Raw genomic sequence first — 22,232 nt, 5'->3', positions numbered from 1 at the left:
CCGTCACTCTTGTTTAACTAATTTTATCCTCATCACAACTTATGGTGTCAACTCCTAGTGATAAAAGGCTATCATCGAACCAAGACATCAATTAGATTTTGGTATAAATGAGAATTGGACCCCATAATTCTTATTTAACCATCAGAGATTTTACGAGTTATGTTAACTGAAATCCATGAACATCAATTTTTATTAGGTATATCAACGAAATTCAAAGTTTTATTTGTCATTCATAAATGATTCTTCTAGAGAAAATATACAATATTTAAGTCAATAACCTTTGGCCCAAAAAATGGTACTTCCAAGTTCCATCCTTATTAACTTGAAGTACGGGGTATTGCTTTGACAAAAGTGTTTTGAATTTTCAATCAACTTCCATAGAATCCATACCATGCAAATCGTGTTACTTGTTGTAAGATGGTTTCTTTTATAGATCTATGCCTAGTATCATAAGAACAAATGATATAATTACTTCTATGACTAATATTTATCATCACTAATTATGTTTAGAAAAGAATACATTTAAGAAAAGTGAAAATAATAAAAGTTTTCCTGGAAGCAAATGATATAACTACAAGTATACTATCATACGAATAATTATAGCTTGTAAAATGATGAGAATTAATGAGAAATCTAATATTTGATAAAATTATAAATGTTGAAAAAACAAGACATGTTCCATTATTAGAATGAATTATACATACAACTCAAAATGTGTTGAATGAATGTCCCAATTATTAATTACTAAGGCATCTCTCACCATGACGACAATCACATGATTCACTATTATTTGATAGCAAATGACTAAGAAAATATTATATTCACAACACATTTTTACAAATACTTTTATAATAAATCTTAAGTGATAGATTGTTACTAACCATTACTATTAGGCAAAAAATAATTTTTAATGGTGAGTTCAAATTAAAATCAATAACGACTATCTATAATTTATTGTAAAAATATTGGGTTTACACTTTGTTAAATACAATTAGGAATTTACAAATGTGTGCCCTTAGGACATACATTAATAAACTATTTTTAAAAACTTTTTTTGAAAAAACAAAAAAGTACTTAATTGTTTTGACAGTTTTTTTAATTCTCTATAAAAACTTTCTTAAAATAGATAGTTAATGTGTGCCATAAGGGCACATATTAACTGCACTATACTACTATGACATGTTAGATTTGGATAAGGATGATTATATTGTCTTGTTTTGTCTTGTCTGGCCCAAATCAAAAAAAGCAAAAAAGGAACAATAATCAGAGATTTTGATGTGAAGTTAAACCCCAGCCCGAGTCACTCTTATTGCCAATATCATGTGACAAAGCCCATCCAAAGATTGGGCCAAAAATAGAAGTATTAGTATTAGTGTATTTTCCTACTTTTCCCATTGTCTCTGTCGAATAGAGACGTATTGTAGAGCTTTCTGCCGACTCTAGTTAGGTTTTATGTTTTTTTTTTTTTAATTTTGCGCCTTATTAAGTTAAAAGATGCAAATTTAGGCTAATGTTGTTCTTTAATAATGTTGTCCTGATAATGTTGTTTAAATTTTTAAAAATACATATAAATAAAACAGTATTGTAAAAATACGTATTATCTTATTTAAACAACGAAAATTATTATTTAAATATCATTACGCGTCTTTATTGGCCCAAAACTTAAGCCCGATGGACTGGACTGGTTTTTGTACTGATTTGGGGCCATGAACATTGAGGGCATGTGTAGAGAATTTTTTTTGTTGTTGTCATTATGCATGAATTGACTTCTGTTTCAATATCAACACTAATGGCCCAATATTCCGCTGAATACGTGCTTGATTGACGTTTGACGTTTGACGTATTAGCCTTATCAAGGAATGTAATCTTTTAGATATGTAATGCGTTGGCTTTCTAATAAGATTTCTCGTCATGTACGTGTTCACAGGGTAGGGTGATTTTTTTTTTTTTTTTTTTTTAATATAGTTTTAGGGGAATGTAAGGACGAATGGTACAAAGTTATGTTGCAAACTTCAACTACAACTAACAATAAAAAAGATGATATAAATAATGTATATAATTTATAAAATCATACTTAAAATGATTGTATATAATAAATTTTAGTTAATTCAATTGGTAAAGTTTTTAATCGTCAAATAAAACAATAGCCAAATATATATATATATATATATATATATATATTAAAACCAGCCATGCATCTACAATGTTCAAATTCTGAAGCAAAATTATATTATGTTTGCAAAACCAAAAATAAAACCTAGTAGCTTTCCAAGGTTTTTATTATTTAATCAGACAGATTGGCACACAGCTGGGCCAGCTCATTTCGAATAGAATAGAAGCAAACGACAATAAGCAGAATTTTTATACCATATAAAAATAGACTCATGGAAGTTCATGTAAATGAGCGCTGACTCTTTCATTTTTTTTTTTTTTTTTAAATTATGAGGAAAATGCCTCATCAATATTGATCATATAGCCCTCTAGCTACCAGTATGAAAATGACTAATAATTTGGGGTCCCCTACGCCCAAGGCCACCATGAAATTATAATGATGAAAACGACACTTTTGTCTTTTGAGAACAAATGAAAACAAATCTAGCTTTCAATAATTGTAATCTTTGGGGAAATTAAAAAAGTTATGTAATTTCTTTCAATAAAGGTTAGCGAATAATTTTGCCATTTGGATTGATTTATCATCAAGCAATTACGATTAGATTGAGTTCTTTTCATTCTTTTTATTTTATTTTTTGGCTGAGTTGACTACATTTTAGATTGAGTTTTTATTTCTTTATTTCTTTTTTAATTAAATTGATAATTACAATAATGGTGGAGGAATGATTTGATTTGATTATTTTTTTTTAAAAAAGATTAGCAAATTTGTATGTCATTAAATACAAAACTCTTAAACTATTAATCGTTTGCTTTGCTTTTAGATTTAGTAAATAATAGATGTAGAATGAATATATGAATTAAATTCATACATATGCACATTTCAAAAAAAAAAAAACTCATACATATGCAAAACCAGTGGCGTCCAACTCTAACGGCGCAACGGGCGTTGCAGGAAGGTTATAGAGTTAAATCCTATGATTAATTTACGCTAGCTACATCATATTTAATTAAATAAAATAAAAGGATAGGTTATAAAGAAAGCATGCTAGCTAGATGTCATATTGTATTATTTTCAACTCGTTTACTTTGTAATTAATGAATGTTGAAACTTGAAAGGAACACTCGGTGATATTTTACCCTTTTTTAAAATATATTATTACCTTTTGAAAGTTTTGCATTAGTAGATTTATTTTTTTTAGAAAATTTTTGTGAGATGATGTCTAAAATCTTCGGTTTGTTATTCGTCAAACGGAGCCAACATCTTCTTCCACTACCTGCATAAAGGGAAAGAGAGATTTTGGTAGAGAAAACACCAGTGGGGTTTTCCCTAGAAATCCGGCGATGATGATCAAGTTAGAATTATAATTCCAACACACAATAATTAAGTAATCAATGCTTCTTTAGGTTTCTAGAGTTTTTTTGTGTACCTTTCCTTGATTTGTCTGATTTCCTTTTATAGGGGTTGGATCATATAGGCTGCTGTTATTATGTCATTAACCAGGCTCTACTGCATTTTGTAACGTATCGGTTATTTGGGCTAATCATCTTTAATGATCAGCAGTTACATAATCTATTGTAACGTTCTTCCACTTCTAATTAATGCATGTACATCAGAATTAATGCTCATTTTATCTCTGTTTGGATGATTTATTTTCTGGTTCATCATTTTGCATTAGTACATAATAAACAAGAATTCAAACAATGAGGCATATTATAGAGCCTATAGGTATATATATAAAGTATAAACACAATTATGCTAGAAAGCGGCATCACTCAGCTTAACGTGGATTTTAGCAAGGTAAGTATTGTAACAGATTAACACGAATAAATTCACATTATAGAAACGTAAACGCTATGTCATATACAAAAAAACAAAAAAAAAAGGGTTTAATAAACAATGTGCACATGTTGGTGTATATTTTTTTTAAAAGCTAGATGACACCTAGTCGTAGATTATGACAGGTTTTTTTTTTAGAAATAATTTAATACTTATAATTATTAGGAGTTTGTACCTTTGATATCTCAATTAGAAACATCAAGAAACGGAGTAATTTTTATGTACTTCCAAGCATAAAGAATGATACTCCTTCCTCTTACATTCATAATAAGATCCATTATGAATGTAAGAGAAGAAAGTACTATTTATCCATACTCCGGAAGTTCCCAAGAATTTTCCAAAGAAATGTGTCTTGATTCACATAAACCATGACATAACCTTTGATATCTCAATTAGAAACATCAAGAAATGTGTTTTGAACTACAAGATTCTTCACAAAGACCATGAGAGAGAGAGAGATGTTTCTTGAACTACAAGATTCTTCACATAGAGAGAGAGAGAGAGAGAGAGAGAGAGAGAGAGACGTCACGTACTGATATAATTGCATAGTAAAGAAATTTACAAAGTAATGATGAAAATGTGTCATTTTTAATTTTTTTTTAAAATGTAATAATACACGTATAAGAACCACGTGACCCCTCAATTGGCAGCAGAATTGGCCTTATTTGAGTGCTGGGAGGATGACATGAAGATAAATTAACACAGAGAGAGAAAGAGAGAGAGAGAGAGAGAGATGGAAGAAGATAAAGGTACAGTTTGTGTAACAGGAGGAACGGGGTATGTAGCATCGTGGCTGATCATGAGGCTTCTTCAGCATGGTTATTCCGTCCGAGCCACAGTTAGATCCGACCCAGCAAGTAAGATTCTTTTCTCTTATACCTAATGAACTTTGCTTTCTGTGATATCTATATGGGGTTTCCCTTGAGTTCAAGGTGATACACAGAAAATTGATGAACACCTTGAGCATCAAAATATTATACTTGGAAGAAAGGTTTTTACTTTTTACATGTTGATGATTATTATAAAAGGAAAAAATATTTTAAAAAAAAAAAAACAGAAGAGGAACATGGTCGATCTCACTTGATTTCAGGATATGAAGTATATAAGAGTCAAAATGTGTTTTGCCCTCCTTAATAAGTATCGTACTGTAAATGCATGTGATAGAGTTAGTTCAACTGTATCAAGTTCTAGGTTTTGGTGAATTAGTCTTTTTAAATAGAAGAAAATTATCAATGAATTAATATTTGATGACTTGTATTAAGAGGAAAATCATGTTGTAGAGTCAATAACTCAGCCAACAGTCTAGTATCTGAGAGCTTGAAAGCCGAAATGATCAGTCGGCTATGGTGGAGTCAAGATTTGCCTGGAGAAATTCTTCTTTTATTTATTTATTTGGATCCAAATTTGTAACAAACAAATACACAAACATATATGAGCATGTTTGGTAATTGTGACTTCTGGAAAATAGGAATAAGTATTATCGGAATTACAAGAAAATATAACTAAATAATTATTTATATGTTTGATGATGACACATGAATAAAATTTTGAATATTTATTTTACAATTTGGTATAATATGATGTGATTATAAAATGGAGTCATATAATTTCAATTAAGTTTCTAAAATACCCTTAAATAATTATATTGATAATTATTATTTGTTATTATTTTTTGTTCAAAAACTGCTATCTACCTCAATTTAAAAAAAAAAAAAAAATCAAACAACATCACCCCTAAAAATTAAATTCTAGGAAATGAAAATTCACTTGTTTTAATAAAATGATGATAAGTAAAAAAAACAAGCTTGATATATATTTTAAATATATATATGCTTCAAAAAAATGGTAATACATACTTTTAAATAAAATGTAAAAAATGAGCTTATAATTTTTTTTGTTTGATTTGTTATATTTAATATCATAATTTAAATTGATTAGACTTATACTTGTCCTCATTTAAAAATATATATATATATATATATATATATATATATATGTTTCTTCCGTATAATGAAAATGCAACTAAACAATTAAATGACAATCACAAAGAAAAAAACCATTCCATTCTTGCACACTAAACGTACCCTAAGTTTAATATATTTTTATATATACTCTGCATTCGATTTGTTTATTGTAACACACAGATTTAGAATAGTAAAAAAGTGTAGGGACTTTCCATTGTGGACAATGGCTGTTAAGTCAAAATACATTAATTTTCTTACTTGCGCTTTCTCTCTTGACATCATTTTTTATGTTCTTCTTTTCTAATTTAACAAAAACAAATACACTATGCTCTTATAATATATATGTTAAAGAGTATCCAATCCACATGTTTTAGCTAGTCAACCATCTTTATAATTATTTGAACTTTGAAGTTGGATATTTTAATAACAATTATTAAAAATGTTAGGTACATTTGAATTTAATCTAATAGTTGGAGTAAAACCTATCATTTATGTGAGAAAAGAGAGAATCATGTCACTTTACTCTTGGAATACTGAATTATTACTCTAATTATAATACTTTCACCTTGGTTTTTTGTTTTGTTGGGAGAATGGGGAAGGGGTGTTGTCATATTATTTTCCAGTAATAAGAACCATTTAACTTCACCTTGCAACATAATTATAAACACAAGCTATACATAAATTGACAAGGGGTGCCTCAAACTTGACGAGTAGTGCTTTATTGAACCTACAACCACTAGTGATTCATCAAAATTGTTTCATACAAGAATGATAGATGTATATTGTACATGATGGAAAATATATAAAAAAGGAATATACAATCTCTATGGTTCCATGCTATTTATTAAATATTTCGGCCTGATTCAGAAAAACTTGTTTATGTTTATTTATATAACAAATAAATCAAACTCAAACTTAAATTTAAATTTGACAATTAAATGAAGTAAATTCAAATATAATAATGTGTTCAAAAATAAACTTGTGAGTATGAGTTTTAATTTGAGGACATATATATATATATATATATATAACTTTATATGTTTAAATGTGTAACATATAAATTCTTACATAGATGTGAGATTGAATCATCAAAATTTTAAGACAAGTTCATAAGATGTCAACTTATTAATTTATAATTCACTAATTATTATAAATGTTCTATTTCTTAGAAAAGATTATGTATGATTTCTTACCAAACAAGGTTTGTGAATTTAACTTTTATAAGTTAATAAATGAAAATGATTATATCTTGTTAACTCTAATAATATAATTTCAATTGTAAATTAGTTATTAATTATTAAATTAAATTTGTGCATGGTTATAAAGTTTTAGTCATGATGTTTACTTCATGTGGACAAGAAACTATTTCTGTAAGCAAAATTTTGACCACGTAAATATGTTATCTAGCACTTGGTGATGACTTTTAAAACTATGATCAGATTGCAAGAAAGACATCAGCTACCTCACAAATTTACCAGAAGCCTCAAAAAAGCTCCAATTTTTCCATGCTGATCTCAACAAACCAGACAGTTTCAACACAGCCATTGGAGGATGCATTGGAGTCTTTCATCTTGCCCATCCCATGGATGTTGATGGCAAAGAGCCGGAGGAAGCTGTGACCAAACGGGCTGTGGAAGGAACTCTAGGAATCTTGAGGGCATGCCTGAATTCGAAGAGATCAGTGAAAAGAGTGATATACATCTCCAGTGCAGCCACAATATTGTACAACAACAAAGGTCTAAGTGTGACAGATGAAAGTACATGGAGTGACCTTGATATTTGTAGAAGTAGCAAGCTTGTAAATCCTTCTTACCTGCTTTCCAAGACCATAACCGAGAGGGCAGCACTAGAGTTTGCGGCAAAAAATGGATTGGATCTTATAACATTGGTTCTTCCCCTAGTTGTTGGATCCTTCATATGTCCTACTACTCCCTCCTCGGTGTCTTTGGCACTTGCAATGATCTTGGGTTTGTTTCATTTCTCATGTTATACATTCTTCAATTTCACCTTAGTTCTTTGAGTTGTTAGAGCCTTAGGAGATTAACATTTTTTTTTCCCATTTTTTGACCAGACTATTTCACGAGGAGATCGGTAACTAATTAAAGAGCATTTGAATGCAGGTGAAGAGGACCATTATGAATATCTTATGCACTCATTTATGGTGCACATAGATGATGTGGCTAGTGCACAAATCTTCCTTCTTGAATATCCTAATGCACAAGGGAGATATATTTGTTCCTCGGCCGAAATGACAATGCATCAGATGTATGAATTTCTTTTGGCAAGATACCCGGAATTTCAATTACCAAATATGGAAGAGTGAGTGTTTCTCTTATTTATTTTCTTCATAATTTCAGTTTCCACATTGACTCAAAACACAATTTCCATATGAGAGAACTCTTTTTAGCTTCTTTTCCTTCTCTCTCTCTCTCTTGACAGTCACTTTAAAAAGTCTACAAGTTATGGACATTCAAGTCTCTCGTCGATGAAGCTCTTAAGTACTGGGTTCAGGTTTAAGTATGGCGTCCAAGAAATGTTTGATGGAGCTATCCGGTGCTGCAAAGAAAAGGGTTTTCTTTAATCCATACATCTTTGGCAAAAAGTTCTCGAGAAAACCATGATAATTACAGTGAAAGGACAAATGTTAACAGGACTATCCAATGATTGCATGTTCACAAGTGCTTGCCATTTAATCCAATGTAAATTAAGCTTTTAGTTGACTTCTAATAATTTTTTTTTTTTAGGATCAATCAAAATTAATTCCATGCATGTATCATGTATGACTATTGTAAGACCATTCTTTGTCTAATGGAAATCATATATATAATTTTGTATCATGTGTTGGGAAAAATTCTCTATAACTGTGTATAAATTTTAGCAAGTACAACGGAAACACAACCATATAAGAACACAAATATTTACGTAAAAATCCTTTCTTCTTGAAGAAAAAACCACGGGATAAACTCCGAATAATTTCTCTATATTAAATAGAGATTACAACACTTAAAAATACAACTTGAGTAAAAAAATACTTTCTTTTTCTTTTCACTCACTATTCTCTTTCTCACTGTATATCTCTTACAATTTTCTCTTGCTCTCTCTATTTTTCTCTTCTCTTTTACTTACTCACTGACGCAGTTCTGCCAAACTGCAATTAGCCCTCAGTCTCACTTGCTAGGACTCCTCTTTTTTCTACATCTTCAAATGGCCGAATGGCCTTTCCCTTTTATTTCTTTCACCTTTTCTTTCTTTTCTTCCTTCCACACTCTTTACATCAAATCACAATAAATGGAAGCCACTTACTTCAACTTTGCTTCAACCAAAATCTCTTTCTTCAGCTCTCATTGGCCGAATGGCCTTGAATTGCCTTGCTTGTTTCTTTTCTGTTGTAACTTTACTTCAACCAAAATCTATTTCTTCAGCTCTCATTGGCCGAATGGCTGCTTGTTTCTTTTCTTTTGTCTTCAGCGTGTCCAACACACTTTGGCTCACTTCTCATAACTCATTAAGAGAAGCAGACTTCTCACAAGTCATGGAGTGACATGCTCATTAAACGAGCTCTTGAAAAAGCATGTGGGCTGGACCCATGGTGCAGTGCACCCAACATCATGTTGGTCTAAACCTTGATTTTAACTTACAAAATACCATTATGGCATCACGTTTCTAGTGTATTGTGGATTTTAGCTTCGGATCACTTACAGAATTTGTTAAACATGTGGAATGGTCATTTGGCCTCTGAGACCAATTTGCTCAAAAGAAAGAGAATATTTGCAAAATAAGGTGTCTATAAATGATCGTCATTGGTGGAGCTTACAAAAGTGAGAGAACACTGCTAAGAAAAGATAGCACATTTTGTGATTGGAGAGTATTTTACCATCAGCCAAAAACAAGTTGCGGAATAATGTTTTCTGTGACATGGAAGTCTGGAACTATTTACGGTGTAAATCAAGGTAAATTCTAACCACAAATTAATGTGTAATTCATGGTGAATTTTAACGGCAAAGGGTATAATTCATGGTGAATTTCAATCATACATGTGGAATTCAAGATGACTTTCAACCACAAAGGTGTAATTTGAGGGTGAATTTTAATCACACATGAGTAATTTTGGGTGAATTTTTACAACAAGAGTGTAATTGGAGGTGAATTTTAACCACAAAGATGTAATTTGAGGTGAACGTTAGTCACACAGTTGTAATTCATGGTGAATATTATTAACCACAAGTGGTGTAATTATGAGAGAAGAATTTTAACAATAAATGTGTAATTCAGATGAATTTTAATCATAAAAAGTGTAATTAATTAGGATAAATTTAGTCACCAATATATAATTCAGGATGAATTATAACCAAAAAAGTAATTCAGGCTGAATTGCAAAAGTGTAAAGGGGGTGTATTTTTACCGCAAATGGTGGAATTTGGGATAAATTTTAATCACAAAATTGGTTAATTTGGGGTGAATTTTTAACTACAACTAGTGTAATTTGTAATTTAGTATAAATTTTAATTGTGAGAGAAGTTGAAGGGACTTGAGAGAACTTAATAAAAATTGTACTTTCATTAAATTGAGTTTACGTTCATTATTTTTGGGGGGGGTGGGGGGATAAATAAGATTTTGTTTCTTCTTTTTTCAAAGGATTTGGTTAATGGGTATTCTTAGGGTATTTGTTAATGGACAATAATTATACCACTTTTATGGGAAATATAAAATATAGTCAAAAATGAGTTTTTTTTTTTTTAATTAAAGAATTTTAAAAATATTTCATACACTAATGTCCTTAGGACATTCGTTAAATTTTCATTTTTCTAATAATATTTTGATTGATTCTAGGAAAGAATTGTGATATAGTCTAAGAAATTTTTCAAAGCACTATTTTTGTTCCCTTTTTATTTTCAATTATTACTAAATGAAATTGTTTTTGGCTTTTAGATAAAAGAGAAATCAAAATGGCTTTTTTCAAGGAGGAATATTGAAATGGAGAAAGAATTGTGATATGGTCATATATGAGCATTTTGTTATGATCGTAATGTCCCATGATAAATGTATGACCTTCCTAATGTATTGTTTAGAGTATTGCTTTCATGTGTGTGAGAGTCATTACCTACTCTAGCACTAGGCTGGTGAGAGTCTCTTCGACTATTTCGCATGTTTGACTACAAACAAGGTGTGCAGAAATTGTGAAGAATGCCAATAACGTAGGAGACTGAGGAAAGGTCTCCTTTTTTTTACTTTTCTACTCCATGATTTCAATAATCACAATTTTGTAGAATAATTTTATGGCACTGTTAACTGATAACTTTAGGGTAATTGTGAACAAATTATTTAAAAAATAAAAAAATAAAAAAAAAAGCTCTTAAAACATTACTTGTTTTTTTTCTTTATAAATATAAAAAAAAAAATCTAAAATAGTTTACTAACAAATCCCTAATCCCTGTTTTCTTGTTTGCTTTGTAAGTTCTAGATATAGCTTCGACTCTGATTATATTTATCCAATCCAATATCCAAGAAATGATATAAGCTATCATAAGAAGTGTAGTGAGATAGCAAATAAGTGATATGAAATAAATAGTGAGTAAAATAGTAAAGAATGGTGTGTTTAGCAAAATGAGTTTAATATATTAAGCATCAATAATAATTTTATTTTATTGACAACTCTTTTGCATATTCTATTTGAGTGTGGTAAAATTTAATAATTTATCTCGTATTTGAAAAAAATACTTTTCTTTTAGATTTATCTCAAAGTACTTGAAAAAAATACTTCTTTTTTTATTGTCAAATTTATGTTGATAAAGTCATTGGATTAGGTTCATATTTTTTTATTGTCAAATTTATGTTGATAAAGTCATTGGATTAGGTTAATATCATATCACAAAAGCGAAGTTATCTTGAACAGTCAAGCCACCGAGTATTTTTCGTGATTTTTCTCTAGAGAGAGAGAGAGAGAGAGAGAGAGATGGAGGGACATAAGGGTGCAGTATGTGTTACAGGTGGTACTGGGTACATAGGATCATGGCTGATCATGAGGCTCCTTGATCAAGGTTACCATATTCGAACCACCGTTAGGTCCGACCCAGGTAAGCCACATCTCTGCCAAGGCTATCTAGCTAGCTCTTGCTCTTTCAATGTCTTAACGGAATAGTCATAAGATCAAGATGATCTTGGAGGGTATCTTGTTTAATTTCTGTAATTTTATTTGCCTTTGGTTTTGGAACTTGTCTGTATCTCTTCAGACAAGCTACAGGTCAAATATATCATCTTTCTTTCTTTCTTCTTCTTATTATAAGTCGCTGAATAATGAATATAGAAAGAATTTATGTGTTCTGGTCATTAGTTATTACAGGTCGTTAGTTGATATCAATTAAAGACCAACATATTAAAAAAAAAAGATTTTACTAATGTGTGCCCTACATTAATTTTCATTTTTGGCCAAAAAATATTTGAAGAATTAAAAAAGTAACGACAGCTTTTTCAATTTTCAAGAAAATGTTTTTAAAAATAAAAAACTTAATGTGTGCTCTTGGCACACATTAACCGGACCCTAAAAAAAATGTATTTACTGAAACTAACAATTATAGGCCTCTTTGATGGCTATTAGGAATTGTATTCTTTATTTATTTTATGGGCAAATTACACTTTATCTCCAATTATCTACCTTCGTTAAAAATATGGATAAATTTGTATTATTGCTATCCTTTACGTTTCACTCCTTAAAAAAAAAAAAAGGGGTATGAAAAGTTTTGTAAAAATGAAAAACATTCAACCAAAACAATCATCCAACCAAAATTAAGAACATTCAACCAATCTTGATAACTCCAACCAAAATTAAGAACATTCAACCAATCTTGATAACTCCGTATTCTTCTCATCATTAGCACAATAAAAATAATCCAACCAAATGATATTTCTTTGCTCTGTGTGTGTAAATGCAAGAAGCAAGATGAGATCTCTTTCAATAGTTCGGTCAATTAAGTCAGAGTAAAGAGAGAGTTAAGAGGTAAGTCTTTTTCATTTAATTCCAAGGTCTCTAACCATGGTGTTTGATTATGATCCATATGCTCTAATACCCTGGACAGCTCCTCACAATTTACGTACCCTTTTGGTCCCTGACAATAGATACCCAAGACGTAAGATGGAAAGTGGCAAAGCCCCCACATCTTCCTAATACTTCTTCTGCAATTTTTTTTAATTTTTGTATTTCAACGTCTGGAGAGATTTCAGGTTGAGATGTTTCAGGCGGAAGGCGCACCACTTGTGTAAACAAATCTCAGCTCTCATCTTTGGTTTGTAGTCGAAGTTGGTGTGAGACGCTATATTGGTCGACATGTGAAGCTACATCCTTATATCGTGTGCTAAGCACAATTCTGCTCCCATTTGTGCTCTCCGGGAATGCTGATTTTAGAGTATCCCAATCTTCCTTTGTCGAGATGTTGTCCGGAACTACAAGATACTTTTACATTCGGCTCCACTGTAGTGGACATGATCTGCCTTCCAAAAATATTCTCGAGTTCATTGTCATCTGCCACTTCATCAGGTAGAGACACCCAGGCTCGGAATTCAAAGTGGCGATGAATAGCTCTATGGTTATAAACCGTCTTCGCTAGAGTTGTCTTTAACTACTATGAAGTATGGGTGCGTTTCGAGACTCAGGTGCAAATGTAACTGCGGGACTCGGCAAATTTTGAAAAAGGTGAGTGTGGGTGCGGGTGTGGCGGGACTCAGCGATTAAAAAATTATTAAAAATATTTTTTTTTATATTTTTAATATATTGCTAAACATACTTTTTCACAATATATAAACATATACCAAATTTAAGAGCACACAGCACTACTAAGTGAGTGAGTTGAGTGAGATTATGTGAGTGTGAGAGTGAGTTGAGAGTGAGAGTTTAGGCGTGACTCAGTGGCTGAATGTCTTAGAGACAGAAAGGCAGAGAGCAAAGCACACAGCACAAAGAAGCAGAGAGCAGTAGAGCATATAGCCACACAACATAGAGAGACGAATGAGAGAGAGCTGATTTGCACATATACAAATGGTACGTAAGAGAGTTTAGGCCTTTAAGGTTTGTTATTAAGTTCAAATGATGCGTTTTGCACTTTTTTTTTTTTTTTTTTGAATTTCAGCCCGAATTGGCTATTTCGGCAGTTTTGCCCAATACAGCCGATACGGCCCGAGTCAACGCGAATCAGCCCAATTCAGCACGATTCGGCCCAAGTCTGAGCTGTGTCGATGCGAGTCGTTGAAAAAAAAAAAAAAATTGGACGTAGCACCTACACGTGAGCAACGACGTCCCTCGCGCGTTGCCGCATTGGACATGGGTGCGGCGTGAGTTTTTCCGCATCCGTGCATTCCAGCTTACCTATGTCCTTCATCCCCAAAATGCAAAGAGTAAAGCAATTCTCACCTTGGTCAGTCAGTTGTGAGATCACTTCATGTGTGTCTTCTTCCAAGCCTACTACCAAGTTTGTCTATTCCCTTAGCTCAATGCGACATACCTTTATGCATATCTCAAGAAGCTCAAGACCGTTATTGAGTCGACCAATTTCTTCAGAAAATTTCTTTGGAAATTTTTAAATTTTATAAAACTTCTTTTAGAACTTTTTTCTCTTAATTTTTTTAGATTTTTTTTTTTTTTTTTTAACGTTTTGGAATGATATATATATATATATATATATAAAAGAGTAGCAAAAATACAAATTTATCCTTATTTTTAACAAATGTGAGTAACAGAAGACAAACAAAGCTCACCTCAAATAGGTAAAGTGCTCATTTTTAAACTACATATAGACAAAATGTTTTTCGGACAAATCACAGATGAGCAAAATGTAATTTCCCCTTATTTTATTGATAATTCGATAATTGAGGTGGAGTGATTCGAACCTGAACGTCTTCTTTGGAAATATAAAGAAATATTGATTAAACTACGAGATTCTTTAAATGAATTTGTTATTTAAATACAGTTATTCTATGACATTCAAGGGAATAAAAATAAATAATTTTTCCTGAGGAATGCCGGATGACCGACTTTAGCTTAATAGAAATCTCATCTTGAGTTTTGAGTTCAGTTTTTTGGGTCCAGTTTACGCTTCTCAAAAAAATAAAACAAAAAAGAAATGATAGAATTTCACATATATGACCAGAGCACAAGAAAGACACTGGCTTCCTTACAAGTCTACCAGGAGCATCAGAGAAACTCCAAATCTTCAATGCAGATCTCAGCGATCCAGAGAGTTTCAATGCACCCATTGAAGGATGTATTGGCGTACTTCATGTTGCCACTCCTGTTGATTTTGAAGACAAAGAACCTGAAGAAATAGTAACCAAAAGATCAATCAATGGAGCACTAGGCATCTTAAAGGCATGCTTGAATTCCAAGACTGTGAAGCGAGTTGTGTACACTTCTAGTTCATCAACAGTTTTGTATAATGGCAATGATGAAGATGAAATGGATGAGAGCTTTTGGAGTGAAGTAGATTTCATTAAAGCTATAAAGCCACTTGGAGGTTCCTACGTATATTCCAAGACATTAACAGAAAGGGCAGTAGTTGAATTTGGAGAAAAACATGGATTGGATGTGGTGACAATAATTCCTTCCTTTGTTGTTGGACCCTTCATTTGTCCCAAGTTCCCTAGCTCAGTTCGCACAACATTGGCTATGATTTTGGGTATGTTTTTGTTCACTTGTTTGACATTTATGTTGCAAATAGTTGCATCTGATGTGAATTGTTTTCAATGATATAATTGTCTATTTATTTTAGCGAAAAGTGAAATAATGATTTAGGCTAAAATGCATTTTACACCTTTCAAATTAGGGGTTACTTCTAAATCAATTTCTCAACTTTTAAAACTTATAATTTGCACCCTTAATGATGTTAATGTGCTCCTTTTATTATGGCTCATCATATTTTTTCCATTAACCTGCCTAAAAACAACCTCATTTTTTTTCTCTTAAAACAATGTCAATTTTGCATGAGTTGATGATAAGATTCTTTCGGATGTTTATAGAAGGAATACATATATATTTTTCTAATACTGAAGAGTTAATTGATAGATCAATTTAGAAGCAACCTCAAATTCAAAGGGTATAAATAGTATGTTAGTTCATTATTATACTGCCTGACGTATTGTGAAAGTGATAAATATTAGAATAATTACAACTAAGTAATTAGTTGGAAGTACTTGACAAAAAATTCGTATCAAACCTATGCCTGTGGTTAGATATTTGCAACATGAAATTTAATTGGAATTTCATGGAAAAAGGTATATCAAGAAAAAAGAAAATTAAAAAAAAATATGCTATAACATCTTACCTTGAAGTTTCTCATACGGTAAATGATGTGATTGAAAAAATAAAATGAACTTTGGTGTTAATTGAAGACCTTAATTAGTTGTCATATGGAAATGCAAACAACCAAATCTTTAATTTATATATGAATATATTTTTTTTTTTTCTCTATAATTTTCTGGAAGAAAACTACTTTTAATTCAAATATCATTGCAGGTGACAATGGTCAATATAAATATCTTATGAATACAGCTATGGTCCACGTTGATGACGTGGCAAGAGCACATATTTTTCTCCTTGAATGTTCTACAGCGGAAGGAAGGTACATTTGTTCATCACAGATCATGACACTTGAAAGGATGTCTGAATTTCTTTCTGAAAGATACCCAGAATTTCAAATACCAACACTAGAGTAAGTTTAATTATTCTCTTCCTTTTTAATCTTAAAAACTTAAAGTTAAGAAAAAGAAGTTCCATTATTATTATTATATTTTTCCTTTTTATGCAGTTATTTAAAGGAAATTAAAGGTTATAAAACAGCGGGTCTGTCATCAAAGAAGCTCTTAGATTCTGGCTTCAAGTACAAGTATGGGCTCAATGAAATGTATGATGAAGCTATTCAATGCTGCAAAGAAAAGGGTTTTCTCTAGTTCATGAATGCTCATGCTGCAAAGAAAAGGGTTTTCTCTAGTTCATGAATGCTCAATGAATTTTGGATTCTGCCAAATGTATGTGACTAGAAGAAGATCGAAGTACTGTATTTTACTATTTTCAGTATTTATAAAAGGATTATGTTGATAAATTATTTTAAGAAACTTTTTATAGTAAAATGAATAAGTGACTAAGTGAAAAATATGTAAGGTGTGCCTTACTACGGCATTGATTTATTTTGTCTCTCTCTTTCTGTCATGCATAAGTAGTATTTTGCATAACCATTGCTAGCTTCATTAAGTGGCTATACAGATTGGTGGCGTGGAAGATGGCTCATGACTCATGACCTTATCAAATGCTTATCAAATGTGAGATTCTCGAATCCGTGCTGTATTGGATAGCATTCACTTTAATGCTTTTAAAATAGTTTTTAGTTATTTTAGAGCTCTAAACACACAAAAACACCCAATAGCAATGTTGTTAAATTTAAAATATTTTACCAACTTGCTATAGTGAGCTATTAGTAGTAGCAGCTCACTGTAGCAAGTTGCTACAAATATTAAATTATTTTCTCTTTCTTCTCTCATTATTAAATTAGTCTCTCTCTCTCTCTCAAGTCTATCCATGTGTAGTGTTTTTTATATTTATTTTATTTGTTTATTTATATTATTTTAATGTGTTGTTTATTAAAATAAAATATTTGATATTGGGTATTGTAGGGACACGATTTTTAACGACCCAAGGATGATGTTGGGCTCGTATGTAAAGGGCCCGAACAATACGATTTGTAGAGAGTGGGTTTGGAAAGGTCTGCCCTTGGGCGCTGAGCAGGGGTCTGGTCCTGGTTTAATGAGAGCTCATACAAAGGTAGGTTTGGATTGTATAGCTGAGCCTTACATCGATGTGGTTTGAAAATTAGTCTGAGGAGCACTACATTCTCACCATTCTTCCTCTTTTTTTTTTTTGTCCTCCACTTCTTTTTAGCTCCCTTTCCCTTTTATACTAGTATTCACTTCACGTTCTTCATCTACCTGTCAATTTTTCCTTGTTTGGGGCAATTACTCGTCCTATCAATCCTTAAGTCAGAGCGGTTGGGAAAAGCTGGATAGCATGGTATGGAGTATGGGCTTGTCAGGCGCTGGGCTCCACGTTATGGTGTTGGCAGCTTTCTCGCTTGTACTGCTCTTGTACTGAGTTTGTCATTTTCTTCAGGTGTTTTGTGAGGTGTTGAGCGTGAGATCGTCCTCGGCCACATTCTTGGGCCTTTAAGGGACTTTCATCATACGCCCTTGGTAGTGGGGCTCATCGGCCTGGGCTTCGGGCCCTTAATACAAGGTGGGCTGGGACCGCAGATTTTAGGCCCCACAATAGCCCCTCAAAATCCTACTGCCCGGCTTTGTTGTTGGGGAGGAGGGTTTTGGTGAGATAGGGCCCACATCATGGCTTACTCAAATTCTGTACTTCTGCCAATATTTTTGTTTTCCCATTTACATGTGAGATGTGCCAAATTAAGAGGCATTCCTTTATTCACTCACACGGAGCCCTTTGATGCTCCAGTATTCGAGGCGCACCTTCACGAGGATCTTCAGATCCTACGGCTGCGGATGAGGTTGGAAATTGAGCCAAGTCTGCCTTGTCCGTAGCATTCCTTGGAAACTTGCATGGATTAAATGCCACCGGTTTGCTCTCTGTATAAATAGGATAGGGGGTCACTCCCCTTACATATAAACCCTTCTGCTTCCTTCAGAATCATAATCCTTCTGCCATACCCACGATCTCCATCTTCAGTGCCATTCTGCCTCAGAGCAATATGTTTGAGGCGTGGGTGGGGATGAAAGGTCTTCACCCGCTTCAAAGGCACCGAATCCTTCCGATACTCAAGGTGATGTGGTCCGGACAAGGGAGGCACAGATTCAAGACAGTCCTCCGTTTTGACAAGGGGGAAATGGTATTTCTCCCTCTTTCAGTCAAAATCCGAAGCAGGTACTGGTCGCACCAGATCCTTGGCGCGTAAGAAGCAAGGTTTTTCGCCCATCAGCGCCGTCTGCTTTATTGCAGGCGTGATTACGTGGAGGCTCATCAACTTCCGGCTCCCGGCGCCTTTTCTTCAACGGTGCTGGCCGCAAGATGGGTTCCTTGCACCTTTTCTTCAGCAGCGCTAGCCCGAAGTTAGGCTCTCTGCACCTTTTCTTCAACGGTGCAAGCCCCAAAGTTGGGCTCTTTTGCTGCCTGAGTTATAGGCATGTAAAAGTACTGAGGAATGGCTTCCTTAGACAGAATTTTGGAGTGGCAGCACGTCTCTTCTCTGCATCTCTTCTTCGGCTTTTTCTTCATTCCCTTGTATCTTTTCTTTTCGCTTGTGTAGTTAGTTTCAGTATGAGCTTATTTAAGCTCTTTCATTGTACACTGTACTGTTCCTTCGTCTTAATAAGAAATGGATTTGCTTACTCTCAAATACTTTTCTTTTCTGCAATCACTACTTTGTGCATGAATATTAAATGCGCATTTTCCTTTAATGATGCTTAGGGCAGGAAAAACTTTGAAGCAAATTCCTACTAATTTGAACTTATTGACATTATCAAGTATAGTAATGGTAATTCCCAGTAAATTAAACTCCTGAAACTAACCGAGATAACGGCTGAGCGCTTCGTAATGCATGCAAGGCGATCGTACGAGAACGATAAACTCTAAATAATTCATCCGAGAGGGTGGCTGAGCTGTAAGGAATTTTGACTGTGTTTTTTACAACACATTGCCCTGTATTGCATCGATCCCCTTGGTGCTGAGGATTCCGAGGGTAGATTGGGGAATCCATGCAGTTTAGGGATTAGCCCAACTATCAATGGGGAACTCTTCTCCGAGGTAGATTCTAAGGGTCATATAACGTCCAGGTCGTGTCCATAGCTTGTATTTTTCTGTTGAGTAGTTGGTTTCCCCTTAGGCTTGAGTCCGAGGACCATGCAAGGCCTTGGTTCTGTCCAAAACTTGTAGTTTTGCTTTTAAGTAGTTGGTCTCCCCATAGGCTCGAGTCCGAGGACCATACAAGGCCTTGGTTCTATCCAAAACTTGTATTTTTTCTGTTAAGTAGTTGGTTTCCCCATAGGCTCGAGTCCGAGGACCATACAAGGTCTTGGTTCTGTCCAAAACTTGTATTTTTTCTTTTGAGTACTTGGTTTCCCCATAGGCTTGAGTCCAAAACTTGTATTTTTTCTTTTGAGTACTTGGTTTCCCCATAGGCTTGAGTCCGAGGACCATACAAGGCCTTGGTTCTGTCCAAAACTTGTATTTTTTCTTTTGAGTACTTGGTTTCCCCATAGGCTTGAGTCCGATGACCATACAAGGTCTTGGTTTTGTCCAAAACTTGTAATTTTTCTTTTGAGTACTTGGTTTCCCCATAGGCTTGAGTCCGAGGACCATACAAAGCCTTGGTTCTGTCCAAAACTTGTATTTTTTCTGTTAAGTAATTGGTTTCCCCATAGGCTTGAGTCCGAGGACCATACAAGGTCTTGGTTCTGTCCAAAACTTGTATTTTTTCTTTTGAGTACTTGGTTTCCCCATAGGCTTGAGTCCGAGGACCATACAAGGCCTTGGTTCTATCCAAAACTTCTAATTTTTCTTTTGAGTACTTGGTTTCCTCATAGGCTTGATTCCGAGGACCATACAAGGCCTTGGTTCTGTCCAAAACTTGTATTTTTTCTGTTAAGTAGTTGGTTTCCCCATAGGCTTGAGTCCGAGGACCATACAAGGCCTTGGTTCTGTCCAAAATTTGTATTTTTTTCTTTTGAGTACTTGGTTTCCCCATAGGCTTGAGTCTGAGGACCATACAAGACCTTGGTTCTGTCCAAAACTTGTAATTTTTCTTTTAAGTACTTGGTTTCCCCATAGGCTTGAGTCCGAGGACCATACAAGGCCTTGGTTCTGTCCAAAACTTGTATTTTTTCTGTTAAGTAGTTGGTTTCCCCATAGGCTTGAGTCCGAGGACCATACAAGGCCTTGATTTTGTCCAAAACTTGTATTTTTTCTTTTGAGTACTTGGTTTCCCCATAGACTTGAGTCCGAGGACCATACAAGGCCTTGGTTCTGTCCAAAACTTGTAATTTTTCTTTTAAGTAGTTTTTTCTCTGTATTTATTTATTTTTCGAAGGTCAGCCCCTAGACCAGGGCGGGGAGAGTTGGCTTGAGGTCGGAAGCCCCTAAAGCTGTCCGTGCCATTGGCACTGCAAGGCGTAGCCCCTAGCAGAAGTTTATGTCGGAGCGACAACTGCATGTCGCCGGAGATGGAGGAAACCTCGTGAACCTCTACTTTCTAGAGACTTGACTCCACCGCCACCTGCGCCAATGCGCAAGCCTTCCCACAGACGGCGCCAATTGTAGGGACACAATTTTTAACGACCCAAGAATGACGTTGGGCTCGTATGTAAAGGGCCCGAACAATACAATTTGTAGAGAGTGGGTTTGGAAAGGTCTGCCCTTAGGCGCTGAGCAGGGGTCTAGTCCTGGTTTCATGAGAGCTCATACAAAGGTAGGTTTGGATTGTATAGCTGAGCCTTACATCGATGTAGTTTGAAAGGTTTGGCTCCTCGAAATTAGTCCGAGGAGCACTACATTCTCACCATTCTTCCTCTCTTTTTTTTTGTCCTCCACTTCTTTTTAGCTCACTTTCCCTTTTATACTAATATTCACTTCACGTTCTTCATCTACGTGTCAGTTTTTCCTTGTTTGGGGCAATTACTCGTCCTATCAATCCTTACGTCAGAGTGGTTGGGAAAAGCTGAATAGCATGATATGGAGTATGGGCTTGTCAAGCGCTGGGCTCCACATTATGGTGTTGGCAGCTTTCTCACTTGTACTGCTCTTGTACTGAGTTTGTCCTTTTCTTCAGGCATTTTGTGAGGTGTTGAGCGTGAGATCATCCTCGGCCACATTCTTGGGCCTTTAAGGGACTTTCATCATACACCCTTGGTAGTGGGGCTCCTTGGCCTGGGCTTCGGGCCCTTAATACAAGGTGGGCTGGGACCGCAGATTTTGGGCTCCACAGGTATATTATAAAGTGAGTTGTTAAAATAAATAAAGTAAGTTTTTGAGTTGTTAAAAACTATATTTTTTGAGAACCTTGCTGTGAATGCTTAAGCAAAGTTAAAGCTCATATTCAGCCCCCCAAAAAAAAAAGTACATGCTAGTTTTGGGGGAAAATGGCTAAATAGTCTTAATTTTTAAATTATGCAGCCATACAACCATTTTTTTCAAATTATCTAGCAAAATACCACTCTTTTGGAACTAAATGTCACTAATGTTGAGTTTTGATTAGAACTCGACAATATCGAATTCTATGCATATTTTAAAGTGTCAAGTTTTGCACAAAATTTTCAAAAATATTTAAGTGGCA

At 33.9% G+C, this 22,232-nt stretch overlaps 2 protein-coding genes across 2 annotated transcripts; both read left to right on the top strand.

Annotated features, from left to right (window-relative positions):
• Positions 1–4,627: 4,627 nt before the first annotated feature.
• LOC115958603 (protein BRI1-5 ENHANCED 1-like) lies at positions 4,628–8,695 on the top strand. The gene is made up of 4 exons (XM_031077030.1): positions 4,628–4,806; positions 7,353–7,880; positions 8,034–8,232; positions 8,353–8,695. The coding sequence occupies exons 1-4, from the start codon at positions 4,683–4,685 to the stop codon at positions 8,492–8,494; spliced, it is 993 nt and encodes a 330-aa protein (XP_030932890.1). The 5' UTR covers positions 4,628–4,682; the 3' UTR covers positions 8,495–8,695.
• Positions 8,696–11,788: 3,093 nt separating this feature from the next.
• LOC115958499 (vestitone reductase-like) lies at positions 11,789–16,981 on the top strand. The gene is made up of 5 exons (XM_031076910.1): positions 11,789–11,987; positions 15,051–15,575; positions 16,412–16,607; positions 16,704–16,834; positions 16,876–16,981. The coding sequence occupies exons 1-5, from the start codon at positions 11,867–11,869 to the stop codon at positions 16,884–16,886; spliced, it is 984 nt and encodes a 327-aa protein (XP_030932770.1). The 5' UTR covers positions 11,789–11,866; the 3' UTR covers positions 16,887–16,981.
• The last annotated feature ends 5,251 nt before the right edge of the window (positions 16,982–22,232 follow it).

Source organism: Quercus lobata, chromosome 8, assembly GCF_001633185.2.
Source record: "Quercus lobata isolate SW786 chromosome 8, ValleyOak3.0 Primary Assembly, whole genome shotgun sequence".
NCBI lineage: Eukaryota > Viridiplantae > Streptophyta > Magnoliopsida > Fagales > Fagaceae > Quercus > Quercus lobata.
This window is presented reverse-complemented; position numbering and strand designations above follow the sequence as displayed.

Coding starts and splice junctions, on each gene's coding strand:
- LOC115958499 (XM_031076910.1), top strand. CDS start 11,867: ATGGAGGGACATAAGGGTGCAGTATGTGTTACAGGTGGTACTGGGTAC. Junction 15,576..16,411: donor AACATTGGCTATGATTTTGG/GTATGTTTTTGT, acceptor ATATCATTGCAG/GTGACAATGGTCAATATAAA. Junction 16,608..16,703: donor TTTCAAATACCAACACTAGA/GTAAGTTTAATT, acceptor CTTTTTATGCAG/TTATTTAAAGGAAATTAAAG.
- LOC115958603 (XM_031077030.1), top strand. CDS start 4,683: ATGGAAGAAGATAAAGGTACAGTTTGTGTAACAGGAGGAACGGGGTAT. Junction 4,807..7,352: donor AGTTAGATCCGACCCAGCAA/GTAAGATTCTTT, acceptor AACTATGATCAG/ATTGCAAGAAAGACATCAGC. Junction 7,881..8,033: donor GGCACTTGCAATGATCTTGG/GTTTGTTTCATT, acceptor ATTTGAATGCAG/GTGAAGAGGACCATTATGAA.